Below are 19,853 nucleotides of genomic sequence, written 5' to 3'. Positions count from 1 at the left end.
TAAGATGAGGATGGTGTTGCTATCATCGAGCCCCAGTTTTGTGTCCCGAGTCCCGACTCCCAAGTCCGAGTCGTGGAAAACGGTGCTGGCCGGAGATCGCGCTTGACTAACCAGCGACGTTGGGGGACGATCATCCGAGACCAGTGTAGCTCAGTCAGACCTTCAAGTACTCTCATACCAATTACACCAGTGAGAGGTGGCAAGAGACGTCACGAAAGAGCCGAAGTCAACGGCCTTAAAGGCAATTCTCTTCGTCGGCACTTTCCGCAAAAAGCACCAGATGCGATCTGGCCGAATCGGGCCCCCATACGAAACTTCGAGTGTCTTAAGCGCCTAAACACTGCTCTCGTCTTTCCTCGTACCTCCCGTGGACGGATAGCCCGTGGAGTGACATCCTCAGACTATGTAAGCAACATTTTAATAACGTTGCTCCACATCAATTGAGCTCGCATATACTCTGCTCACAGCCTCGCCTAGAACGGCGCATCTTCTGAATAGGACACGACCTTCAAACGACAAAAACCATGTCGAGAGCGAGCAGCGCGCGTTCAACGAAGCGGAAGCGCAAGGATGACGACACCACCTCCGATGGTCCTGCTGCCCCAATCGCAGGGCCGTCGACATCCTCCATCGCTGGCGTCCAGTTCGAGCGCGACGCTGAGTTCTGGCTCGACGACGGCAACCTCGTCCTCATCGCGCGCAACACAGGCTTCCGCATCTATCGTGGCCTCCTCGCGGCCCAGTCAGAGGTCTTCCGCGACATGTTCGCGTCGTCGAGCCCCAGTACCGGCGAGTGCCACGACGGCTGCCCCGTCGTCTACATGTCGGACTCGCCTGAGGATCTGCGGCGCCTGCTGCGCGTCATCCTCCCCACTACCCGCAGAATGTAAGGAGTCGTCGCGTATTCTCCATTTCCGTACAGAGACTGACAGGCACCCGGATTCAGGTTCTTCCCGGACGATGAAAATCAGGTGGACGTATCGTTCAACCAGGTCTCCGCCATCGTCCGCCTTGCGCACAAGTACAACATCGCGGACCTCGAGGGCCAGGCGTTTTCCGCGCTCAAGGCATACTACACCGACAGCTTCGACGAACACGAGAGCGCGGGGTTCCACAGCCAAGTCTCGTTCGACAACGTCCACGCGATCGGCGCTGTCAACTACGCCCGCCTTGCAAACAGACTGGAAATCCTGCCGTACGCGCTGTATGCGTGCTGCGGCCTGCGCGGGGACATCGTCTACGGCTGGGAGCGCGAGGATGGAACTGTCGAGCACCTTAGCCCGGAAGACCTGAAGCACTGCCTGGACGGCCGTGACGCGCTGGCGCGCGAGGCCATGCGGCTGCTCCCCAAGGTCTTCGTCAGCACGGCCTCGGACGCGTGCGAATTCCCCTTGGATTGCTGCGAGAGCTTTTCGGGTGTGATGCAAGAGGTGGCAATCGGCGACGATGCAGGTTCTTACGTTATACTTAGTAGTCGGGAGGGCGTCATCCAGGAGGCGACACATCGGTACTTTATTTGCGCGCTCTGCGAGAAGTTGGCCATCGAACGTGACAGAAAAGAGAGGGAGAATGTGTGGAAACGCCTGCCGCAGCTTTTCGGGCTGGAGATTGAAGGGTGGGGGAGTGAGGAGTGAAATTTGAAACTTGTTCGCATGCTTTTCGCGTATACTACTTCCTTCTCATATTGATGTATAATGTCACTCCGCGGCTATATTGCTCGTCTTCTTGATAGTCAGACAAGATGCACAAATCAGCATTGATCGCATGAGCTGCGAAGGAAGGACTTACACATTGGGAAAAACTAGACCCTTTATGACGCCGAGACGCTCGCACCCCAGTTCTCGACGGGAATGCCCAAGGCGGTGGGGAGGTAAGCCCAGGCCTCCCGTCGGAGCTCCATGTCTTTCTCCTCGACAATAGCCCTGCAAAACTGGCACAACCCGGATCCACCAACGGCCGCCTGCATCTGCGCCATGCCAGCGTCGCCGAGATCGAAGCCTGCAATGTTATCCAGCCAGGTGTCCAAGACGCGCGTGTCCGCCAAGGCGTGCGGAACCGCGCCGACGACCGCGGATCGCTCCATCACCGCGGTCAAGGTGCGCGCGCATACCCTAAACCGAGCAGGGGCTCCTGCGTAAGGGCATCGCGGGGAGGTGCTGCCGCAGAGGAGGGTCACGGCGAGCCTGGCGTTGAAGTGCGTGAGCGCGTCCCGCATCTGCAGGCACCGCTCCAGGTCCGCGTCGTCGAGTCTGTGCTGGACGCCGTACTTGCTTGTGTATCCGCGCACGAGGTCGTGGGGGCTGAGGGTGCAGCAGGTGTAGAACGCCGTGGGGAGGATCGACGGGATGTTGGTGAGTCGAGCGAGAGCGATCGCACCGATCGCATGGACTGGCTGGGGCTGCCAACCACTGGTGTTCCATTTGCTGGTCCACGTGTCGAAATCGGTAGTGTAGTAGGATGTGAGATAGCCGAGGGCCTCCTCGCACAGAGCGGTGAGCTCGTACTTGTGGTCCAAGCGAATGACTGCAGATAGGGTGTCGATGTCGACATCGCCTCTCTTAAGCCTGCGGATGTCAGTGAACGTGTTGCGAAGAGAATATTATGTTTCTATAGGCGTACTTTGGACTGGCTTTAAGAGGGAATATGAGGCGGAAGAGTTCGCGCAGGTCGTCGGGCGAGTCGTCCAGCTCCACAACAGGACAGCCGTTGACTTGCTCCGCCGCCGACTGAGCGCCTTGTGCGATGTCGAACATGCTGTGAAAGACGGCGGAGTGCTCCGCGAGAAGTCCGCGGTAAACCTTGAAGGAAACATGCGGAGTGACAAGGATGATGTTCCCGTCTTCGAACCAGAACTGCGGGTCTTGCGTGGAGGTATGGGCGGACGCGCCACTCGAGTCTCCATTGTCAGAGCCGACCGAGTTGTTTCGAGCGCGTTTCCGGGTATGAGTTTCCATGTAAAGAGATGTACAGACAAAGATGGGTGTATATTGGGTGTGGCACCGACTCGAGATGAGGGGGCAGAACAAGTCGCGCCTGCTGCGAGCCTGAGTATGCTTAAACGGGTTTCGATCGGAGCCGATCGGGGGATCGCTTCGGCAGGCACCGATGACTCCTGTTTGACAGATCGAATCGGCTTCAGGCACGCAGAGATTCACTCAAATCGTTGCTCGCACAATATTCACCGTGTCATTATACCACAGTTGTCATTCGTTATGCTCGTTTTTGCTCATCGCGCGAGGAGGAGAGGTTGGCATATATACAGTAAGCATCAGGAGTCTAGCACTATTACACCCCCGTCTGTGGACCTACAGCCTCGTCGTCAGACTCCTCGCCACCCAGTTCATTCCCCTGTACGTCAAATATCGTCGGCAACATATTCCAGATGCGTCTCCGCTCTTCCTTTTCCAAGGCGAGTAACCCCGCCATGCACCCCGAACACCTGATCCTGGAGACTCGGAAGTGCTCGACAACTGATGATCCCCAATCGTCCAAGACTCCATCCGGCCCTCCTCCGGTTTTGAAGGACGTAGACGTGAAGACAGTGCGAATGCCATCTTTGCAGCGGCTGCCTGAGCACTCGATGTTGATGCCCTTCTCCAGCAAATTGACGCGCATGTCATTAGCCTCCTTGGATAACGGAGTGCGGGCCTTCAGGCATCGTCGGAGGTCCGCCGAGTCCAGATGCTCAACCGTCCCATCTTCGCGCCTCCGTCCGTCGAGGATATCGCCCCCCATATCAAAGCACAACATGAAAGCGAAGGGGAGAATCTCCGGGGTATCTGTAAGGCGAGCAATGTTGATGGCCCCAATAGCATCTGCGACACTCCGGCCCTCCTCGTAAGGCGTCTCGCTCCACGCACCGAAGGCGTCGAAGTCGGAGGGGTACCAGGTCTTCAGCACATCGAGTGCCTGCTCCTTCACGTCGACAATGTTGTACTTGTGTGCCAGACGGATGACCGATGAGAGCCGGTCGAACGTCGTAACTGTGTCTTTGCGAGGCAGAGCGCCACAGTCGAACCTAGCAGCAGAAACACAGTGAGACTCGCAGAGATATTATGAAGAAAGCAAAAGCCTACATACGTTCGTTTAGTGACTGGCAGGAGAACACTAAAAAGGTGCCTCAAGTCCTCGGGCGAGTCCGTAAGGTGAACGACCGGGCAGCCGCCAAAGCTCTCTCCCGCAGACTTGGATGGGGTCGCGCAGGAGAATGTGTCCTGAAATATGGGGGACTGAGCAGCGAGGAGTCCGCGGTAAACGCGGAATCCGATGTCGCGGGCGACGAGGATGATGGTCCCGTCGTCGAGCCAAAACTCCTGATCGCGGACGAAGGGAGGTGCGGCGCCAGCGTCTGACTCGGAGTCCGTGTCTGAACATGCGGGAGCACGAGAACGACGGCAGGTGGGAGGAGCCTGGCCTGTTGCCTCGTCGGCAGCTTGGCGCTGTGGTGAATGGAGCGATGTGGTGGTAGGCATGGCTTAGGAGCGGCGCCAGGGGAGAGGTAGACTGCACGTTCAACGATAGGGTACCGTCCGTACTTATGTATGGGTGAGCTACCGCAGCGCTTCAGACTCACATTTTGCTACTGGGACGGCCATAAATGCTGCGGGATGTTGGTGTGAGAGAGGTACAAGAAGTAGGATAGGATCGTTAGGTTGAGCACCTTGATTGGGCGCCGGGCTAGTGCCTTCGACGCTGCGGCACACCGATACTACACAGAAGCACTCGTGTGGCAATCGCCAAGTCGCACCCCACCCTTCGACCTGTAGCCTTCGTAGCTGCGGGAAGGAAACATACACCTCCCTCCCCATGCTCCTGTGGCGCTGCAGCAGACACCCTTCGTAACCCTTGCAAAGAGCATGTTCGAACACCATCGGTTTGATGAGGCCCCGTCTAGATCCCAGAACGTTCGGATCGGTAGTGTCTGTGAGGGCCCCGGAATTTGACTAGATGAGCAGCTCTCTACATCTCTTGCGGCAGAAGGACGTATCCAGACCACCGTCTACAGGAGGTGGGTGAAAGACTTGGAAGAGAACCGATGCCGTGGCCTCGGGTGCAAGCGTGTCGCGGCCGTCTGTGCACCTCCTCAGATCCTCAGCCGCGAGGTGCTCAGTCCTGTTGTCTCCCCTCGCCCAACTGTCAAATTCTAAGCTTAGAAGTTCGCAGTACCTGTAGAACGTGAGTGGGAGGATCGTGGAAGGATCGGTCAACCGAATCAGGTTGACCGCGAGGAGGCGGGAGCAAAGCGCCCAAGCATGCTAAAGCGAGTTTCCGGCCCTATCCTGCTCACATTAGGAGGACAATTATAGAAAAGGTACACTAGTAAGCATGATATTGCGAGCAAAGGTATGGTACTGCTACTATGAACTTGCTGTCTGTGAATCGTCCGCGTCGTCACACTTTTCAACGCCCGGCCAGTTCCCAAGTTGTACGTCAAATATCTTCGGTAGTATATTCCACATGCGTCTCCGTTCTTCCCTGTCCAAGTCCACCAACGACACCTCGCATTTTGTACACTCGCTTTCGGAAAAGCGATCCTGGATTGCTGGTACCCAACTGCCGAAAAAACCATCTGGTTCACCCCCGGCTGGGAAGGATGTAGACGCGAAGAGGGCGCGAGTGACTGTTTTACAAGGGCTGTCTGGCTTTGAGCACACGATTTGCAAACTCTTTTGCAGCATATTGATGCGCATGTCATTGCCCTCCTTGAACAGCGAGTCGCGGGCGTTTAGGCACCGCCGGAGGTCCTCTGAGTCGAGATGCTCGATCGTGCCATCTTGATGTCGCCATCCGTCGAGAATATAGCCCCGGAATGTGACGCAAATGTAGAGGGCGAGCGGGAGAATGTCTGGGGTATTGGTGAGACGAGCGATGTTGACGGCCGCGATAGCGTGTACTTTCTTCAAACCCTCTGGAGGTGACGTTCTCCATGCGTCGAAGGCATCGAAATCGGAGGGGAACCAGATCTTCAGGACGTCGAGCGCCTGCCGCTGCACATCGGATATCTCGTACTTGTGCGCGAGACGGATGACGGATGAGACCTGGTCGAACGTCAAGCCTCCCGTATCGATGCAATCCTTAACGACGAAGAAGCTGAAGAAAGAAGCGTTAGGGGCTTAGACGAAGAACGTAGGGAGCGCAGTAGCATACGTTCGCTTTGTTACCGGAAGGATGACACGTAGAAGATACCTCAAGTCCTCGGGCGAGTCGGCAAGGTGGACGACTGGGCAGCCGTCAAAGCTCTCTCCCGCAGACTTGGACGGGCTCGCGCAAGAAAACGTGTCTCGAAAGATCGGGGACTGAGCAGCCAGGAGCCCGCGGTAGACGCGAAACCCGATGCCGCGCGCGATGAGGATGATGGTCCCGTCGTCAAGCCAGAACTCCTGGTCGCGGACAAACGGCGGCGCGCCTGGGTCTGAGTCCGTGTCTGACCAAGCGGGAGCGCGAGATATCGTGGGGGAATCGTTTCCTGCCTCGTTGGTGGGTCTGTCTTGGGTCGGTTGTGGCGGGGTTGTGCTGGACATCGCTGGAAAGTGGGGAGGCTCGGGTGGAATACACGTCCAAGCTGTGGGCGTAGGGTGGCGGACGACTTATAGCCCAGTGCCGAACGTGAGGCTGGTTCACGAGCCTAGCCCAGTGCGACCTACCGCAGCTGCATCCGATATGAATCACCTTCTCCGACACGTTCTGTGTTCGGGACTGCATCTAAACTTCGATCGGGCCGGAAGGGTGCAGACGTGCTCGGCATGCGCGGGGAACGTCACTGTTCAACCAATAGGATCAGAGATTGCTTTTACTTTCACATTAAAGCCTATGATATATCAAAGTACTCGTAACGGGCATGTTAGCACAACTGCACCCTCGTTTCGCGAGTCGCGAGGCAACTCAAGTAGTACCCCAGCCCTCGATCTGCAACCCAAACAGCTGCGGAAGTCGGCCCCATACCTCTCGCCTCACGGTCTTGTCGCGCTCCACCAGCAACTTCTCGCACTCCATGCAGAGGCCATGCTCAAGCACGCCCGCCTTGATGAAGCCACGCCAGGATCCCAGGACGTCTGGATCAGTGGCCCCCGGGTCAGCTCCTGCCTCGGCGAGGAGCTTCGGAGATCGTTTACGACAGGAAGACGGAGTGAGGCACCTGTCGGCCGGGATTGGGTAAAAGACTTGGAAGAGAATCGACGTCGCCTCCCGCGCAAGCGCGTCGCGGCCGTCTATGCACCTCCTCAGGTCCTCGGGCGAGAGGTGCTCAATCTTTCCGTCCTCCCCCATCCATCCGTCCAGCACTGAGCTCCGAAGCGCACAGCACCTATAGAGCGCGAGAGGCAGGATTGTGGGCGTGTCGGTCAGCCGAGCTAGGGCGATCGCCGCGATTGCGTCGACTTTCTCGACAGTGATTGGGCGAGCGTCGTACTCAAAAGTTTCAAATGTATGGCAGTAGCAGCTTTTGAGCACAGAAAGAGCCTGCCTCTCGAGGTCGGCGATGTTGTATTTGTGTGCGAGGCCGATCACGGCTGCTACTTGTTCGAAGGATATATAGGGGCCCTTCTCGTCTTGATAGAACCTACCCTTCCACTGAGCTCTCATTCACAAGCTCAAACATGTGAATGAACATTCAGACTTACCTCCTGGTGGATGTGGGAAGGATCACGTCGAGCAAGTACCGAACGTACTCTGGAGAGTCCGACAGCTGGACGACTGGACAGCCGTCAAAGGTATTGCCAACTGCAGAGTCCCCGGCTGAAAACATGTTTCGGAAGACCTCGGATTGGGCGGCAAGTAACCCTCGGTAGACTCGAAAGCCTACGTTCCTCGCGACGAGAACGAGGTTTCCGTCGTCGAGCCAGAATTTTCCGTCCCGCTCGAATGAAACGGGGGTTCCAGGTGTGTGCGAGGATGATTCTCCTGTGTTGTCTCGTGCCCGCTTAGACGGCCTATTCCCGTTCATGGCTCACCAGGAGGACAGAAACCTATAGAGCGTGCAAGTAGTCGAGAGGCGTGGAGAGGCCCAGAGCCGCGCTGCATTCGATGCGTGCGCAACTCACAGATTGCATCGAGAGGAGATCTCGGCAGACCCCGGAATAGACGCTCGCTGTACACGTTCCGGCTGCAGCCAAGCTGCAACTTGCGTGACTCGTCTCGCCTGCTTCCTTCTGTCGCGCCCACAAGTCGGCCTTGAGAGACTCTGGTGGGGTTGACATCAATTAATACTTCAGCAGAAAACCAAGGCAAGTGCACTGGGGACACATTCATAGGACCTGATGTTTTAATGACTTCATCGTCCTGTAGCTAACGTCTGAGACATGGCCCAAGCAGCTCTGTCGGAGTCCACCATGGCCAGTGGCACATCTCCGGAGGGCATTGCCGTTGCTACAGAGCCTTCGGGATACAGTATCACGACGTCGCTTCTCAGTACTATGGTGAAGGATCAAGACTTCTGGTACGAAGACGGTAATCTAGTGCTTGCGGCGGGAAATCGTCTCTTCCGTCTCTACAGAGGCCTCCTGGCATCTCGCTCTCCCGTATTTCATGCGATGGTGTGTTCATCGAGCCCTAAAGATGAGGAGTCATTTGATGGTTGCCCTGTGGTCCATCTCTCGGACACATCCTACGAGATACAACATTTCTTGCGTGCATTGATACCTCTGCCCTCGATCGTGCCGTACGTGCCTTCACATTATCTCGTCGAGCGACCCTGACAAGCTTCATAGTACCCCATCCGTACCATACAAAGTCGAAGCGACGTCTATAGAGGAGCTAATCGCCGTTGCGCGTCTGGCACACAAGTATGAAGTCGACGGGTTACTTCGCCAAGCTCTCGACTGCCTCCGGACCTACTACAGTCTTTGCTTCGGAGACTTCTGGGAAGCCGCCAAGCTCGCCAAACTCGGCGACAATCCGTGCTACCACGCCATCGGAGTCGTCAACCTTGCGCGGCTCACCGGTGCCCACTCTATGCTCCCTGTCGCGCTATTCGAGTGCTGCACGTTGGGAGGCGCGATCATCCGTGGATGGCAGCGTCAGGACGGTGTCGTCGAACGACTGAGCGAAGACGACCTTGAAAGGTGCATAGACGGCGCACGTTCTCTATCACGCGCGGTCGTACAGGCATCGTTCCATATAGACGACTTTACACCCGGACTTCAATGTCGGGGCCGCGACCACTGCAAAGGGGCGTTTCAAAGGACACGTCATGCTAGGCGCACGTGTGGAGACTTTGGCTGCGGTGACGCAGGTATTCTATCGTGGGCCCGGACTGGGACCGAATTCTGCTGGACCCAAGGGTGTTTGGGTGCAGGATGCTGTCTCGTGCTCGAAGGTCGCATCGCAGAAGAACGCAGGAAGATTTGGGAGCAGCTCCCTTCGATTTTTGGGATTCAGATTAATGGGTGGGACGACCCCGTCGCATAGCCTGCGTGGGTGGCCTCAATCATTGCATGTGGGTTTCTCAACTGACATACTTAGAAAAATTACCCATAGATGTAAACGATGACACGTTCCACTGTCGACTACGGTAGCCGGCCTGACGCGCAATCCCGATAGTCATTCTCCCACCATCTCGCCCTTACACATGTCCCCGTCACCGAGCGTTTCCAACACAAGCCACGTCGTGAGCCGCGCTTGGTCTTTGTGGGGATATCTCTCATGGGATGGCTTGCCGAACGTTGTCCCCACGCTGACCCAGTGCGTCAATGTAGACGAACTCGTTTGCGACGAGGAGTGCTGGACGGACGACGGAAGGATCGTACTCATCGCCACAAGCCGCGGCTTCAAAGTCTGCAAGGGAATTCTCGTTGCTCAATCACCAGTCTTCCGCGATATGTTTGCTTCATCGATTCCTGAGAACGAGGCGATCGAAAACTGCCGGGTGGTGCACGTCTCCGACTCTGCGGAGGACCTCCGTCACTTTTTGGGTGCTATTTTGTCTGTCTCTGAGCCTATGTACGTCCTAAAAACTAGCGGCTTGGCGCATTCACTTACAGGGAATTTGCTACCGCCAGTTGTACCGCGCCGAATGCGATCCCAAGATCCCTACCGCCGCCATTTTCGCAATCGCGCGCCTCGCACACAAGTATCAGGCAGACAAGTTACAGTGCCGGGCGCTTTCATGCATCCAGGAGTACTACACAACACGCTTCGACGCATGGGAGAGCAAAGGACTCCAGGGCAATGTACCATTCGAAAAGTCCTCCGTTCCAGTTTACGGGATCGGTGCCGTAAACGTGGCGCGCCTGACGGACACCCCCTCCATTCGACCCTTGGCGTTCTACGACTGCTGCCGGCTTGGCGGGAAAGTGCTCGAGGGGGTGGAGACACGGAGGCGGCTCGGTGGAGCGCTTGGACGATGAGGACCTGCGCCGATGTCTGGACGGTGCTCGTGAACTAACGCGACACGCAGCCAGAGCGACATTGGCGATGTTCACCAACCACCCCCGCTGTGGCGCGTCGTGCGCTGGTACCGCCGGCCATACCCTCCTTCACCTTGACGTCCTCCGTCAACCCGACTGCCTCACTTCCCCACTCCACGTCTGGTCGGGCAGCTTTGTGGATGTCGGCGCACATAGGGCGTGCTCCCTTTGCAAGACGGTTATCAAGGCAGAGCGCGAGAGGAACGGAAGAAGATCTGGCTGCTACTTCCGTCCTTCTTCAACCTGGAGGTCGCAGACTGGGCCGCATAGGATGTTTGGGCGATGGCTCTCGGGGTGCAGTGGACGCAACGGACGCGGCATATTTGAGTCGTTTTATGTAATAGCTTAAGCATGTCAATTATGTAGGCCACCTTTTATCAAGAATTTTGGATCCAGCATGCCGATGGCTGCAGTGTCTCCAAGAGCTGCGCCAGGACAGTTACGGTCCGTACCATCTGGGCAAAAGTCATCGAATTGAAGCCCACCCGGAGTCGGGACGCAATTCTCTCACTAGCGAAGTCGTGCACAAGGCGGAGTTCCATGAGCTCCGCTGATCACAGGCTGGCGCCCATATATGCGGGTTGTGAGGCTTGGGCGTGGCGGTCACAAGTACCTCGATCCCCTTCCTCAAGCCTCCTCACGTTTTGAACGCGTGCGCATCGATAGCACGGCACGCAGCTGACGGTAGTATTAGTACTGGCAGTTTGATCGCCACAATCCATCGCCTGCACCCACACAGACGACCATCCACCACCACCGTGTTTCAACATTCTACGCACAAGAGATCTGAATGGCTACATCATCAGGTAACGAAGCTGTTGTGGATGATCCAGTATGTCCCTTCTCCCACCCGCTTCACATTGGCTCGCTTCCTCTGACCGAGTTTCAGGCGCGACTTCGCGCAAACATCGATGATTTTATCCGCGACGAGAAATTCTGGTTGGACGATGGTACCATCATCCTAGTTGCCAGTGGAATTGGCTTCAGGGTGTACAAAGGCATCCTGGCCAGCCATTCGTCCGTCTTCCGCGATATGTTCACCGCCGGGAATGCAGATATTCTGGCCGATGCCACCTGCCCCGTTGTGCATCTCTCCGACTCTGCCGAGGACCTCCGCCCCTTTTTGCGAGCTATCCTCCCTTTGGAAGCCAGGTACGCACGAACGGTGGCCAACCAAAGCCACCCACAAAGCTTACACGCCTGCAGCTTCCACCTCCACGAGCGCTCCTCTGTCCAGGTCTCACGGGAGGAAGCGATCGGCGTTGCGCGTCTCGCGCACAAGTACCAAGCCGACGAGCTGCAAGCCCAGGCACTCACCTGCCTAAAGAGCTATTACGCCCCATCCCACTACTCCAGCTGGGCGAAGAAGGGCCTCCAGGAGGACATCCATTTCCTCCCGTCATTCCGGCCTGACTACGCCATCGGCGTCGTCGCCCTCGCGCGCTTGACCGACACCCTAGAGATGCTCCCACTCGCGTTCTACGACTGCGCGCGGCTCGGGGACAACGTACGCGAGGGCTGGAAACGCAAAGACGGTACCGTCGAGACGCTCAGCGACGCCGATCTGCAGCGGTGCTTCGATGGTGCCGCTGCGATGAGGCGTCGGGCGGCGGCGGCTGCCGCGAAGGTCTTCGCGCCGACGCCGCGGTGCGACGAGGGCTGCACTTCCCAGGGGCGGATACACGATATGTACGACAGGGTCACCGAATACGGACTGCTGGACGAGCCCCTCGAGCCGTGGGCGAGCACCATCGAGAGTGCTGCGCAGGGCGTGTGCGAGACGTGCATGGAACAGTTGCTGGACAGGGCAGACATGCACCGGCGCGAGCTCTGGTGGGAGCTGCCGTCCTTTTTTGGCCTGGAGAAATGAGGGGAATGATGGGATTCGGAGTTGGTGCGAAGGGAACGAGCGAGAAGCCGAAACATAGGTTCTAGCACGTAGGTGGCGGATCGGTTACATTAGCGGCAGCCGGGTCGTATGGTAGATCTGTTTGTACACAATCCAAATGTCCTGTGCATCACTGTCGTGAAGAATCCAATATCGTTACAGGAGCCAAAGCGCATTTTCCTCAGAGAGACTCGTGCTTGGTGTCCGTTCGCTCGAATGATCCCGCCAAGGATCGCTCTGCGCTCGTGCCGCGTACAGTGTCTGACAACCTCGGCGACTCGTTAACGCTGTACCCCTCGCATCCATCGTCCGAACCTTTCTCGATGACGAGGACGCGCGCGCCCGGGTTCTGCGCCTCGCCGCCCCCGTATGCAGCCAGGGGTGGGAGGTGTATCGCGGGCGCCTGGAAGCAGTTCGACACGCGCGCGCCCTCCGCCGTGATCGGGAGGAGCGCCGCGCTGCGCCCGCGCTCGTGCCACAGTGGGCGCGAGTCGGCGGCGCTGGGCGCGTCGCTAGCAGATGATCGGCGCGCGAGGCGGAGGACGACGAGCGAGAATATCAAACCCTGTGCGGGGTTCGAGCGATGAGGCGGTGAGACGGGACGGTAAGCAAAGGATGGCACGTACGATGAAGGGCGGGAACATCGTGAGGCACGTAGCATAGGCGGAGTCGGGGCTCACGCTAACGGTGACCAGGAGGGTGATAGACGCTACGGAGTACACCGCGGCGGACTGAACGATGGCTGTGATGACTCTGCGGTACAGCGTGAAACGCGCCACTTGCACTGTGTTAGCGCCCCCAGACAGGACACGCCACATGATGAGAGCTGTTTGAGACTCGTGTGGTTAGTGGACAGCCATATCCGAAGGGTGCCGTGCGACATGCCTGTGGACAGGGAGTTCGTGAGAAAGGAGGCGCATGGGAAGAGGATCATCATGGTGAGGTTGTCGCCTTTCGGGGTCGTGCTGATGTAGCCGGAAACTGGAGTGGGGGTGGTCAGCGCACGATGACTGTAGTACGTCCGTGTCTCACTCACTAGCATCAAGGATAAGAAGGATTAGGGGGAGTGCGATGATCTTCCATTGTCGCTCCCATATTACGAAGGCACGGTAAATCTGGCAGGCGTGTCTAAAGTCAGAAACGATGGAGGGATTTCTGAATGACATGCCCACCATAAACGTATCGCAAATCAACGTTTGCGTGACATAAATACAGAAGCGGGCTGCGCCCAGATGGCTCGTCATGTTGGACGCCTTGTACAGCCCATCCGTGACCCTCTCGAGGGTGCCGTACTGCGTAACGACGATGCTCAGCACAACATGCTGGTGGGTATAGATGTGAGCGTCGGGTACACGGTCGATTCGAGATGTGGTTGCTTACCGAGAGTGCAAGAGCGAACATCGTCGCGTTGACACCTAGGATTACGAGGTCGCGCCTTGACGGCCGGCCCATGTAGCTCATATGGAGAAGCGACCAAGCCCCCATGAAGAACGTCACGGCGTAGGCGCCAAAGAGCATGCACTCTAGGAATACCGACGCAGTGTAGGAAGGCAGTAGGTCGGCCAAGCTCTCGAGCTACGCAAGGATGTCAGGAATTCAATAGACAATCGTCAATATTACACGACGCACCGGGCTGGCACCCATCGGGGCCATATCCATCGCGGCGGCGTTCTTAGGGCTTCGTCGAAAGCGCAGCGGATGACCAGAAAAAAATGGACACACAACGGGGAACCAGCTGGTAGGGTGGTGGGGAAGGGCTTCGTTCAAATATCGAGGCCAGGAACGTCTATGGTCGGGTTCCCACACCGGGCCCGCCTCGGGTTTGACAGTTTAGCGAGGGGCTGTAGAACTTCAGCACCCCTGACCACAGATCAAACCCAAGACCATGAGATCCCTCATCCGCAGGAGAGATGCGGGTAGCATCTATGGGAGCAGACCTGTGCTACGCCCGTGTTGGGCGCGCGGGATGGCTTCCTCAATCATTGCGCCGAAGGAGAAGACGCTAGTGGCGCCTGCCTAACAAATTCCTGCGACGAGCGCTGTGAATCATGGTATGAATGCAGCTGCAACTTGCGTCAGCCGTGATCCTTGCACCCACATTAGCCTATGCCGGCGTGACGCTGAACATACGTACTCACCGGTGCCGGGACAGATGCTTGGTCGCGACCCTGCTCACGTTGCATGCGGACGTACGGTCCTTGCTTCGGTGACAATATATATCGCCGCCGCAGAGGCGAGAGGGCCAGACCTACTGCTGCCGTCGAGGTAAAGCAGCACTCAAGGCACGGAATATGATCTAAATGAGCGGACTCACTCTGACACTCACCGCTACACACGCGATGTCGCTTGGCGAATAGAAGAAGGCGATACGCTATCGCCCTGGCCGTGCCCGTTTTTGCCTCGTAAAGTCTTCGGCGTGGCTTCTCAATGCACCAGGCCCGTAATCCAGCACCGAGTGATCCCAGAAATCGTGAATATTTGACTGTTGCATGATCTTGTAAAGCATCCCCAGAGAGGCGCTATAATCACGTAGCATACATGATGGAAAGCGGAGGCATGGCACCCACTCTAGGTGAACGTGCCGGGTAGATGTGTTTCCACCTAGGCCACAAATTTGAAAGCGTCAGCAAACGCAACGCTCAACGACGATCCTACAGCTCGCACAATCATGTACAATGTTCTACACGCGCACGCATGGCAAGTACTGCCATGTATATCACTGCTTAATCCACCTATGTTCTCCAGTGGGACTATTGCACCTCTACGAACCGACACCGATGCCCATCGATAGCATGTAAACTGGTCCAAAGAACTCACAGGGAAATGTAGTTGTTTTAAACGCAAGTACACCACTCGTTCGCCAGTCCCCCACCGATCCGACCTGTGTTTCTTCGTTCCTTTATCGACAGAGCTAGCTAGCAGACAAGACTGACGCCATAGCACCTTCAACACGCATAGGACTCTTAGTATCCAAGATTTTCCCAGTTTTTTTGTCGTTAAAGACCTCCAAGATGAAGATAGTAGCAGTACACTGTACAGATATAAGAACACGGAGGGCGGAGAGTGAGTACGTTGTCGAGCAACGGTAGCGCCACGACGGCTACACGGGCGCTTCTTCTGGCGGGCGCCGATAGTTGAGCGCCTAACAAGCGTCCGGATCCTTCTTGACCGCAACCACCATGTATCCCGGCATGCAGCGTACCCAGCTGCTCCTACTCCCTTCTGACGGTGTAGCTTGCGTTTAGTCTGGGAATATTCTCTGACGAAATACCGGAGCCCAGCAAACAACGTTTGAGACATGGCTATGTTCAGTGAGTGCACTCCGAGCGACGAGTACAGAGGTGTCACTGACGCTTGCGTGACATCTAGCGCTGGTTTTTGCATGGAGTCTCAAAACCCTACATGCTGTAGATACTGGCGAGATACGCTTCCAAAGATATCATCCAATCCGAACAGTTTTCTAGCGCAGCGAAGGTTATAGCACCCTCATCCCCTTCCAGGCCGAGGACAACGTTTTCCCGCAATTCGGACCATCTGAAGGCGGTCTATCTGCTCAACGTCCCACCGAACAGGGCTGGGAGTTACGTTCTCAATATCGCACTAGTCCCACGGTGCTTGGAGCGGAACTCCGCGAGGTCTTGTGAGGCTCTATCTACGGTTTCCGCAGATACGTACTCCCTTCCTTATCGGACAGGCATTGCGTGAGGGGTGCTTCTCCAACTTGACCCCATGATAAGAGAAATGGATATCTTGTGGAGAGGACGTCTTTGGCGCTCCCTCTCGTTCTTGCCCAAACAGCGATGTCGCAAGCAGCTGAGACGGAGTTCAAGCCTTTGCTCAGTACGTGCAGAGCGATTTGTCTTCTCTTTCGTAGTCATCTGACACTAGCGCAGGTGAAAGCGTCGGATATGGTGTCGTCGTCGGTCAGTCCGATAACACTTTCAATTTCGCTTCATCATGCATGTGGTTCTGACATCCTATAGGCGTGGGCTTCTTCTTCGCGGCCTTGATGCTGTGTCTTACAGCGCTCCAAGCGAAATTCTTCAAGTTCTCACCCTCGTCGTCCGAAGAGTTTTCGGTCAGTCAAGGCGCATTTTAGTATCTAATCTCGATGCTCACGTCCTCCTGATCATCTCGAACTGCTCAGAGCGCGTCCAGAAGTGTGAAGGTACCGTCTATGCATCTATATCTATGCTATATCGATCTTTGTCTTACGCATCCATGTAGCCGGGTTTGGTCTGTTGTGGGATGTAAGACACTTCGCTCGGAGGCTGTGTCGCTCACTAACCACCAGTACGGTTTAGAGTCAGCGCATGGACGTGGAGCGCGACGCTCCTGCAGTCGAGCACGGCGGCCTATACCTTCGGTAGGTTCGCTTCGATCTCGTCAACATCAGCAGAACTAACCCAACATGCGAGTAGGCGTCAGTGGACCTTGGTGAGTCCGCTGCAGCTATTTTCTATGCCGCCAAAGTTGACTTTTGGTGAGAAAGGTGGTACGGCGTGGGCGGAACGATCCAGCTCGCGATATTCGCCATGGTCGCAGCCAAGGTCAAGATGAACGCGAACGGCGCTCACACGTTCCTTGAGGTCATCATCCCATCGCAATCTACCCAGATGTATATGCTGACAGTGGCCGTCGTGCATAGATCGTGAAGGCGCGTTTCGGCACGGGGGCACATCTGATGTTCACGTTCTACGCGTTTCTCTGCATCCTCGTCGTTTGCGGATCTCTCCTTCGTAAGCGACTTCTGCAACTACGCCCTTGAACGACACAACTGACATGTTTGCAGTTGGAGGGGCGGCGACGGTGAACGCGCTCACAGGGATGAACATCATTGCCGCATGCTTCCTGCTCCCTATCGGGATCGCGGTGTACGTCGTGTTCGGCGGTCTGCGCGCAACGTTCATCTGCGACTATGCGCACACGATGATCCTCTTCATCATCATATACATCTTCTTCGCCAACGTCTAGTGCGTCAATCATCGCTCTTGCTCATTCATCAGGCTGTACTGACGGCTACGCATGTGCAGCGGCGCCTCCAACGAGACGGGGAGCATTGGCGCTATGTACGACTTGCTCGTGCAAGCGGGCAAGGATACGCCTGTTGTGGGCAACCAAGATGGAAGCTACGTGACGATGAAGTCCAACCAGGGCCTGGTATTTGGTGCGGCGACGATCCTTTCCGGTACGTACTTGGTTGCCCAGGGTCTTCCTGCTATGGTTCCCAACCTTCGACCCCAGGCTTCTCGGGAGTATTCTGTGATCAAGGTTCGTTCATTTCACCGCCTGTCGCCATCCAGTACACTGACCTAACGGTATTTCAGGATACTGGCAACGTGTACGTCGCTGAATGAAGAACGTCATACATTGATGTCTCTGACCACATCGCAGGCCATCGCGAGCGCGCCGCGCTCTACAACAAAGGCATACGTACGTTTCCCTTCCGTATTCTCAGCCTCCCCGTAGATCCCTTGCTGACTACGCGCATAGATGTTAGGCGGTCTCTCATGGTTTGCTGTACCGTGGGGCTTCGCGTCCTGCCTCGGACTCGCCGCTCGTGCACTCGTGAACAATGTATGCCGCATGCTTCAGACTTCGACCCATTATCATGCTTATGCCTCCCCGGCAGCCAAAGTTCCCAACTTACCCGAACCCGCTCTCTGCCTCCCAAACGAGCGCTGGGCTGGCCGCACCTGCGGCCGCGGCCGTCGTGATGGGTAGAGGGGGCGCGATCGCAATCCTACTAGTCGTCTTGTAAGTGCCTTTTCTGTGTCTCTCTTTGTACTCTCGCTTACTAGCTCACCACGCAGTATGGCTGTCACATCTGCTGTCAGCGCGGAGCTGATCGCCGTCTCGAGCCTATTGTGAGTATCTACGCTCAGGGTATTTCGGTACAGGCTGCTCACCACACGGTTCTCATAGCTCGTACGAGTAAGTCATCGGCCTCATCCATGTCCAACAGTATCCGGAGCGTGACTCAACGGGCATGCATAGCCTGTACCGAACTTATTTCCGCCCAAAAGCAACGAGCACAGAGATCGTCCGCGTCTCCCACTACTTCATCTGCTTTTGGGCAGTCTGGGCCGGGTGCTGGGCAACTATCGTACGTCGAGCGTTTTCGTTTTAGGCTGCGGATTTGATCCTCGGCTATCCTCGCAGCTTCACAAAGCAAGCATCGACCTTGGCTGGTTGTTCTACGTCCAGTACGTTCTCTTCTTGGTTTTATCACCCGCGTTCTTGTGAATAGCTCATTCTCCTACTTCAGAGGCGTCGTACTGAGCCCTGCGGTCATACCCATCGCGCTTACTGTCACCTGGTCTGGACTCACCCGCGCTGGAGTATTCACAGGCTGCATTTCCGGTGCAGTCTTGGGAATGCTCGCGTGGATGATCGGTTGCCTGAAGATCTATGGTACGTCGTTACGCTGTTATATCATGCCAAGCGTGAACGGGATTAACGAGAGCTGTAAATTTGACAGGGGAGATCAACGTCCCGAATCTGGCAGAGCCGTACTCCGCCGTGTGCAGCGGTTTGACGGGACTGCTGTTCTCCGGGGTCCTCACGGTGGTCGTATCGTTGGCAAGTAAGTCCACCAGTCTCCAATCGAGTTGTGTTGTCGCGCTGACGTCGATGTGACATTAGGACCTGCGAAGTACGACTTTGCCGGAACGCGTGCGATTGCAATGTACGACGACGGAAGCTCGCAGGCCTCAATCTCCGAAACGTCCTCCCAAGTCGACGTGGAGAAGTCGCCGTCAAAGAATACCACCACGACTGAGGTCGTGCCAGTCGCCGAGCCCCGCGCTGAAACGCCTACGAACTCTGAGAAGGCAGAAGTGACCAGGACGGAGCTGAAGCGCGTATTCCGGCGCGCGGCGTGGTACTCGCTCGCTCTGACCGCTATAGTCGCGGTCCTCGGTACGTCTCTTCCGGCTGATGCAGTGCGCTTCGTTGCTCACGGCCGAGCTCGCGTGTAGTCCCGATCCCCATGTTCTTCTCGCACTACGTGTTCAGCAAGGGTTTCTACACCTTCTGGGTCGCGTGCACGATGTGAGCTATACCCTTTCCGCTGCAAATTCGCGAAGTACAGAACTGACAGATGGTCTGGGTACGCGACAGAATCTGGGCCGCGATGAGCGGGATATTCTGTATGATCTTGCCATTGTGGGAGTCGCGCACGGAGATGTGGATGATCGGGCGTGGCCTCTTCGGCGCGAAACCTGCTGCGCGCGCCGAAGACGACAAAGCGTAACGAGAAGCGAAGAGATATAATTACATGCATTGTCTACCTGTATCGTATGGACCACATCACACAGAAAATGATATGCTCAAGAGTGTCCTATGCGTGTCTGTCATGTACTGTAAAGAATATGACGCGCCCGCAAGCTATAACGTGATGATCTCTTTTGGGGCTGTAGCGCCGCTCGCACGAAGACACATACCCGTATGAGCCATCCTTACACAATTTACGCTAGTTTCTCCGCCCAGACATTTAGCAGACTGAGATAAACTCCTGGCCGGGCCTCCTCAAGGCATGGGCTTTGGCGAGCTGGGTGCCA

At 56.4% G+C, this 19,853-nt stretch overlaps 8 protein-coding genes across 8 annotated transcripts; 4 read left to right on the top strand and 4 right to left on the bottom strand.

The window, feature by feature from the left end:
• Positions 1-641: 641 nt before the first annotated feature.
• Positions 642-1,358, top strand: TRAVEDRAFT_99981 (uncharacterized protein; the record flags this gene model as incomplete). Its single annotated transcript, XM_008042585.1, has 2 exons — positions 642-886; positions 947-1,358. Coding segments are annotated over 2 exons (657 nt in total), but the record flags the coding sequence as incomplete, so codon positions are not given.
• A 134-nt stretch (positions 1,359-1,492) lies between these two features.
• TRAVEDRAFT_151600 (uncharacterized protein) lies at positions 1,493-3,015 on the bottom strand. Its single transcript, XM_008042584.1, has 3 exons — positions 2,620-3,015; positions 1,789-2,564; positions 1,493-1,724 (listed from the first exon to the last, which is right to left on the bottom strand). Exons 1-2 carry the CDS (start codon positions 2,952-2,954, stop codon positions 1,811-1,813), a joined length of 1,089 nt encoding a protein of 362 aa, XP_008040775.1. The 5' UTR covers positions 2,955-3,015; the 3' UTR covers positions 1,493-1,724; positions 1,789-1,810.
• Positions 3,016-3,285: 270 nt separating this feature from the next.
• TRAVEDRAFT_49769 (uncharacterized protein) lies at positions 3,286-6,521 on the bottom strand (the record flags this gene model as incomplete). The annotated part of the gene is made up of 4 exons (XM_008042152.1): positions 3,286-4,018; positions 4,081-4,366; positions 5,666-6,090; positions 6,148-6,521. The coding sequence occupies 4 exons, from the start codon at positions 6,519-6,521 to the stop codon at positions 3,286-3,288; spliced, it is 1,818 nt and encodes a 605-aa protein (XP_008040343.1).
• A 361-nt stretch (positions 6,522-6,882) lies between these two features.
• On the bottom strand, positions 6,883-7,942 carry TRAVEDRAFT_127290 (uncharacterized protein; the record flags this gene model as incomplete). The annotated part of the gene is made up of 2 exons (XM_008042583.1): positions 6,883-7,558; positions 7,620-7,942. 2 exons carry the CDS (start codon positions 7,940-7,942, stop codon positions 6,883-6,885), a joined length of 999 nt encoding a protein of 332 aa, XP_008040774.1.
• Positions 7,943-8,411: 469 nt separating this feature from the next.
• On the top strand, positions 8,412-10,343 carry TRAVEDRAFT_128205 (uncharacterized protein; the record flags this gene model as incomplete). The annotated part of the gene is made up of 2 exons (XM_008042582.1): positions 8,412-8,651; positions 10,023-10,343. 2 exons carry the CDS (start codon positions 8,412-8,414, stop codon positions 10,341-10,343), a joined length of 561 nt encoding a protein of 186 aa, XP_008040773.1.
• Positions 10,344-11,193: 850 nt separating this feature from the next.
• On the top strand, positions 11,194-12,273 carry TRAVEDRAFT_49766 (uncharacterized protein; the record flags this gene model as incomplete). The annotated part of the gene is made up of 3 exons (XM_008042151.1): positions 11,194-11,235; positions 11,293-11,555; positions 11,610-12,273. The coding sequence occupies 3 exons, from the start codon at positions 11,194-11,196 to the stop codon at positions 12,271-12,273; spliced, it is 969 nt and encodes a 322-aa protein (XP_008040342.1).
• A 199-nt stretch (positions 12,274-12,472) lies between these two features.
• TRAVEDRAFT_49765 (uncharacterized protein) lies at positions 12,473-13,950 on the bottom strand (the record flags this gene model as incomplete). Its single annotated transcript, XM_008042150.1, has 7 exons — positions 12,473-12,856; positions 12,918-13,069; positions 13,108-13,272; positions 13,328-13,406; positions 13,464-13,613; positions 13,672-13,866; positions 13,921-13,950. 7 exons carry the CDS (start codon positions 13,948-13,950, stop codon positions 12,473-12,475), a joined length of 1,155 nt encoding a protein of 384 aa, XP_008040341.1.
• A 2,141-nt stretch (positions 13,951-16,091) lies between these two features.
• On the top strand, positions 16,092-19,592 carry TRAVEDRAFT_73269 (Na+/solute symporter; the record flags this gene model as incomplete). The annotated part of the gene is made up of 25 exons (XM_008042581.1): positions 16,092-16,131; positions 16,185-16,214; positions 16,275-16,369; positions 16,439-16,459; positions 16,519-16,541; positions 16,596-16,657; positions 16,713-16,728; positions 16,784-16,880; positions 16,940-17,030; positions 17,084-17,264; positions 17,325-17,479; positions 17,536-17,562; positions 17,619-17,632; positions 17,686-17,724; positions 17,785-17,868; positions 17,924-18,048; positions 18,105-18,158; positions 18,217-18,225; positions 18,289-18,397; positions 18,454-18,497; positions 18,560-18,705; positions 18,773-18,877; positions 18,937-19,212; positions 19,272-19,344; positions 19,414-19,592. The coding sequence occupies 25 exons, from the start codon at positions 16,092-16,094 to the stop codon at positions 19,544-19,546; spliced, it is 2,049 nt and encodes a 682-aa protein (XP_008040772.1). The 3' UTR covers positions 19,547-19,592.
• Between the last annotated feature and the right edge of the window lie 261 nt (positions 19,593-19,853).

Source organism: Trametes versicolor (genome assembly GCF_000271585.1).
Source record: "Trametes versicolor FP-101664 SS1 unplaced genomic scaffold TRAVEscaffold_8, whole genome shotgun sequence".
Classification (NCBI taxonomy): Eukaryota; Fungi; Basidiomycota; class Agaricomycetes; order Polyporales; family Polyporaceae; genus Trametes; species Trametes versicolor.
The sequence above is the reverse complement of the archived record's forward strand: the minus strand, read 5'-3'. Positions and strand labels throughout refer to the sequence as shown.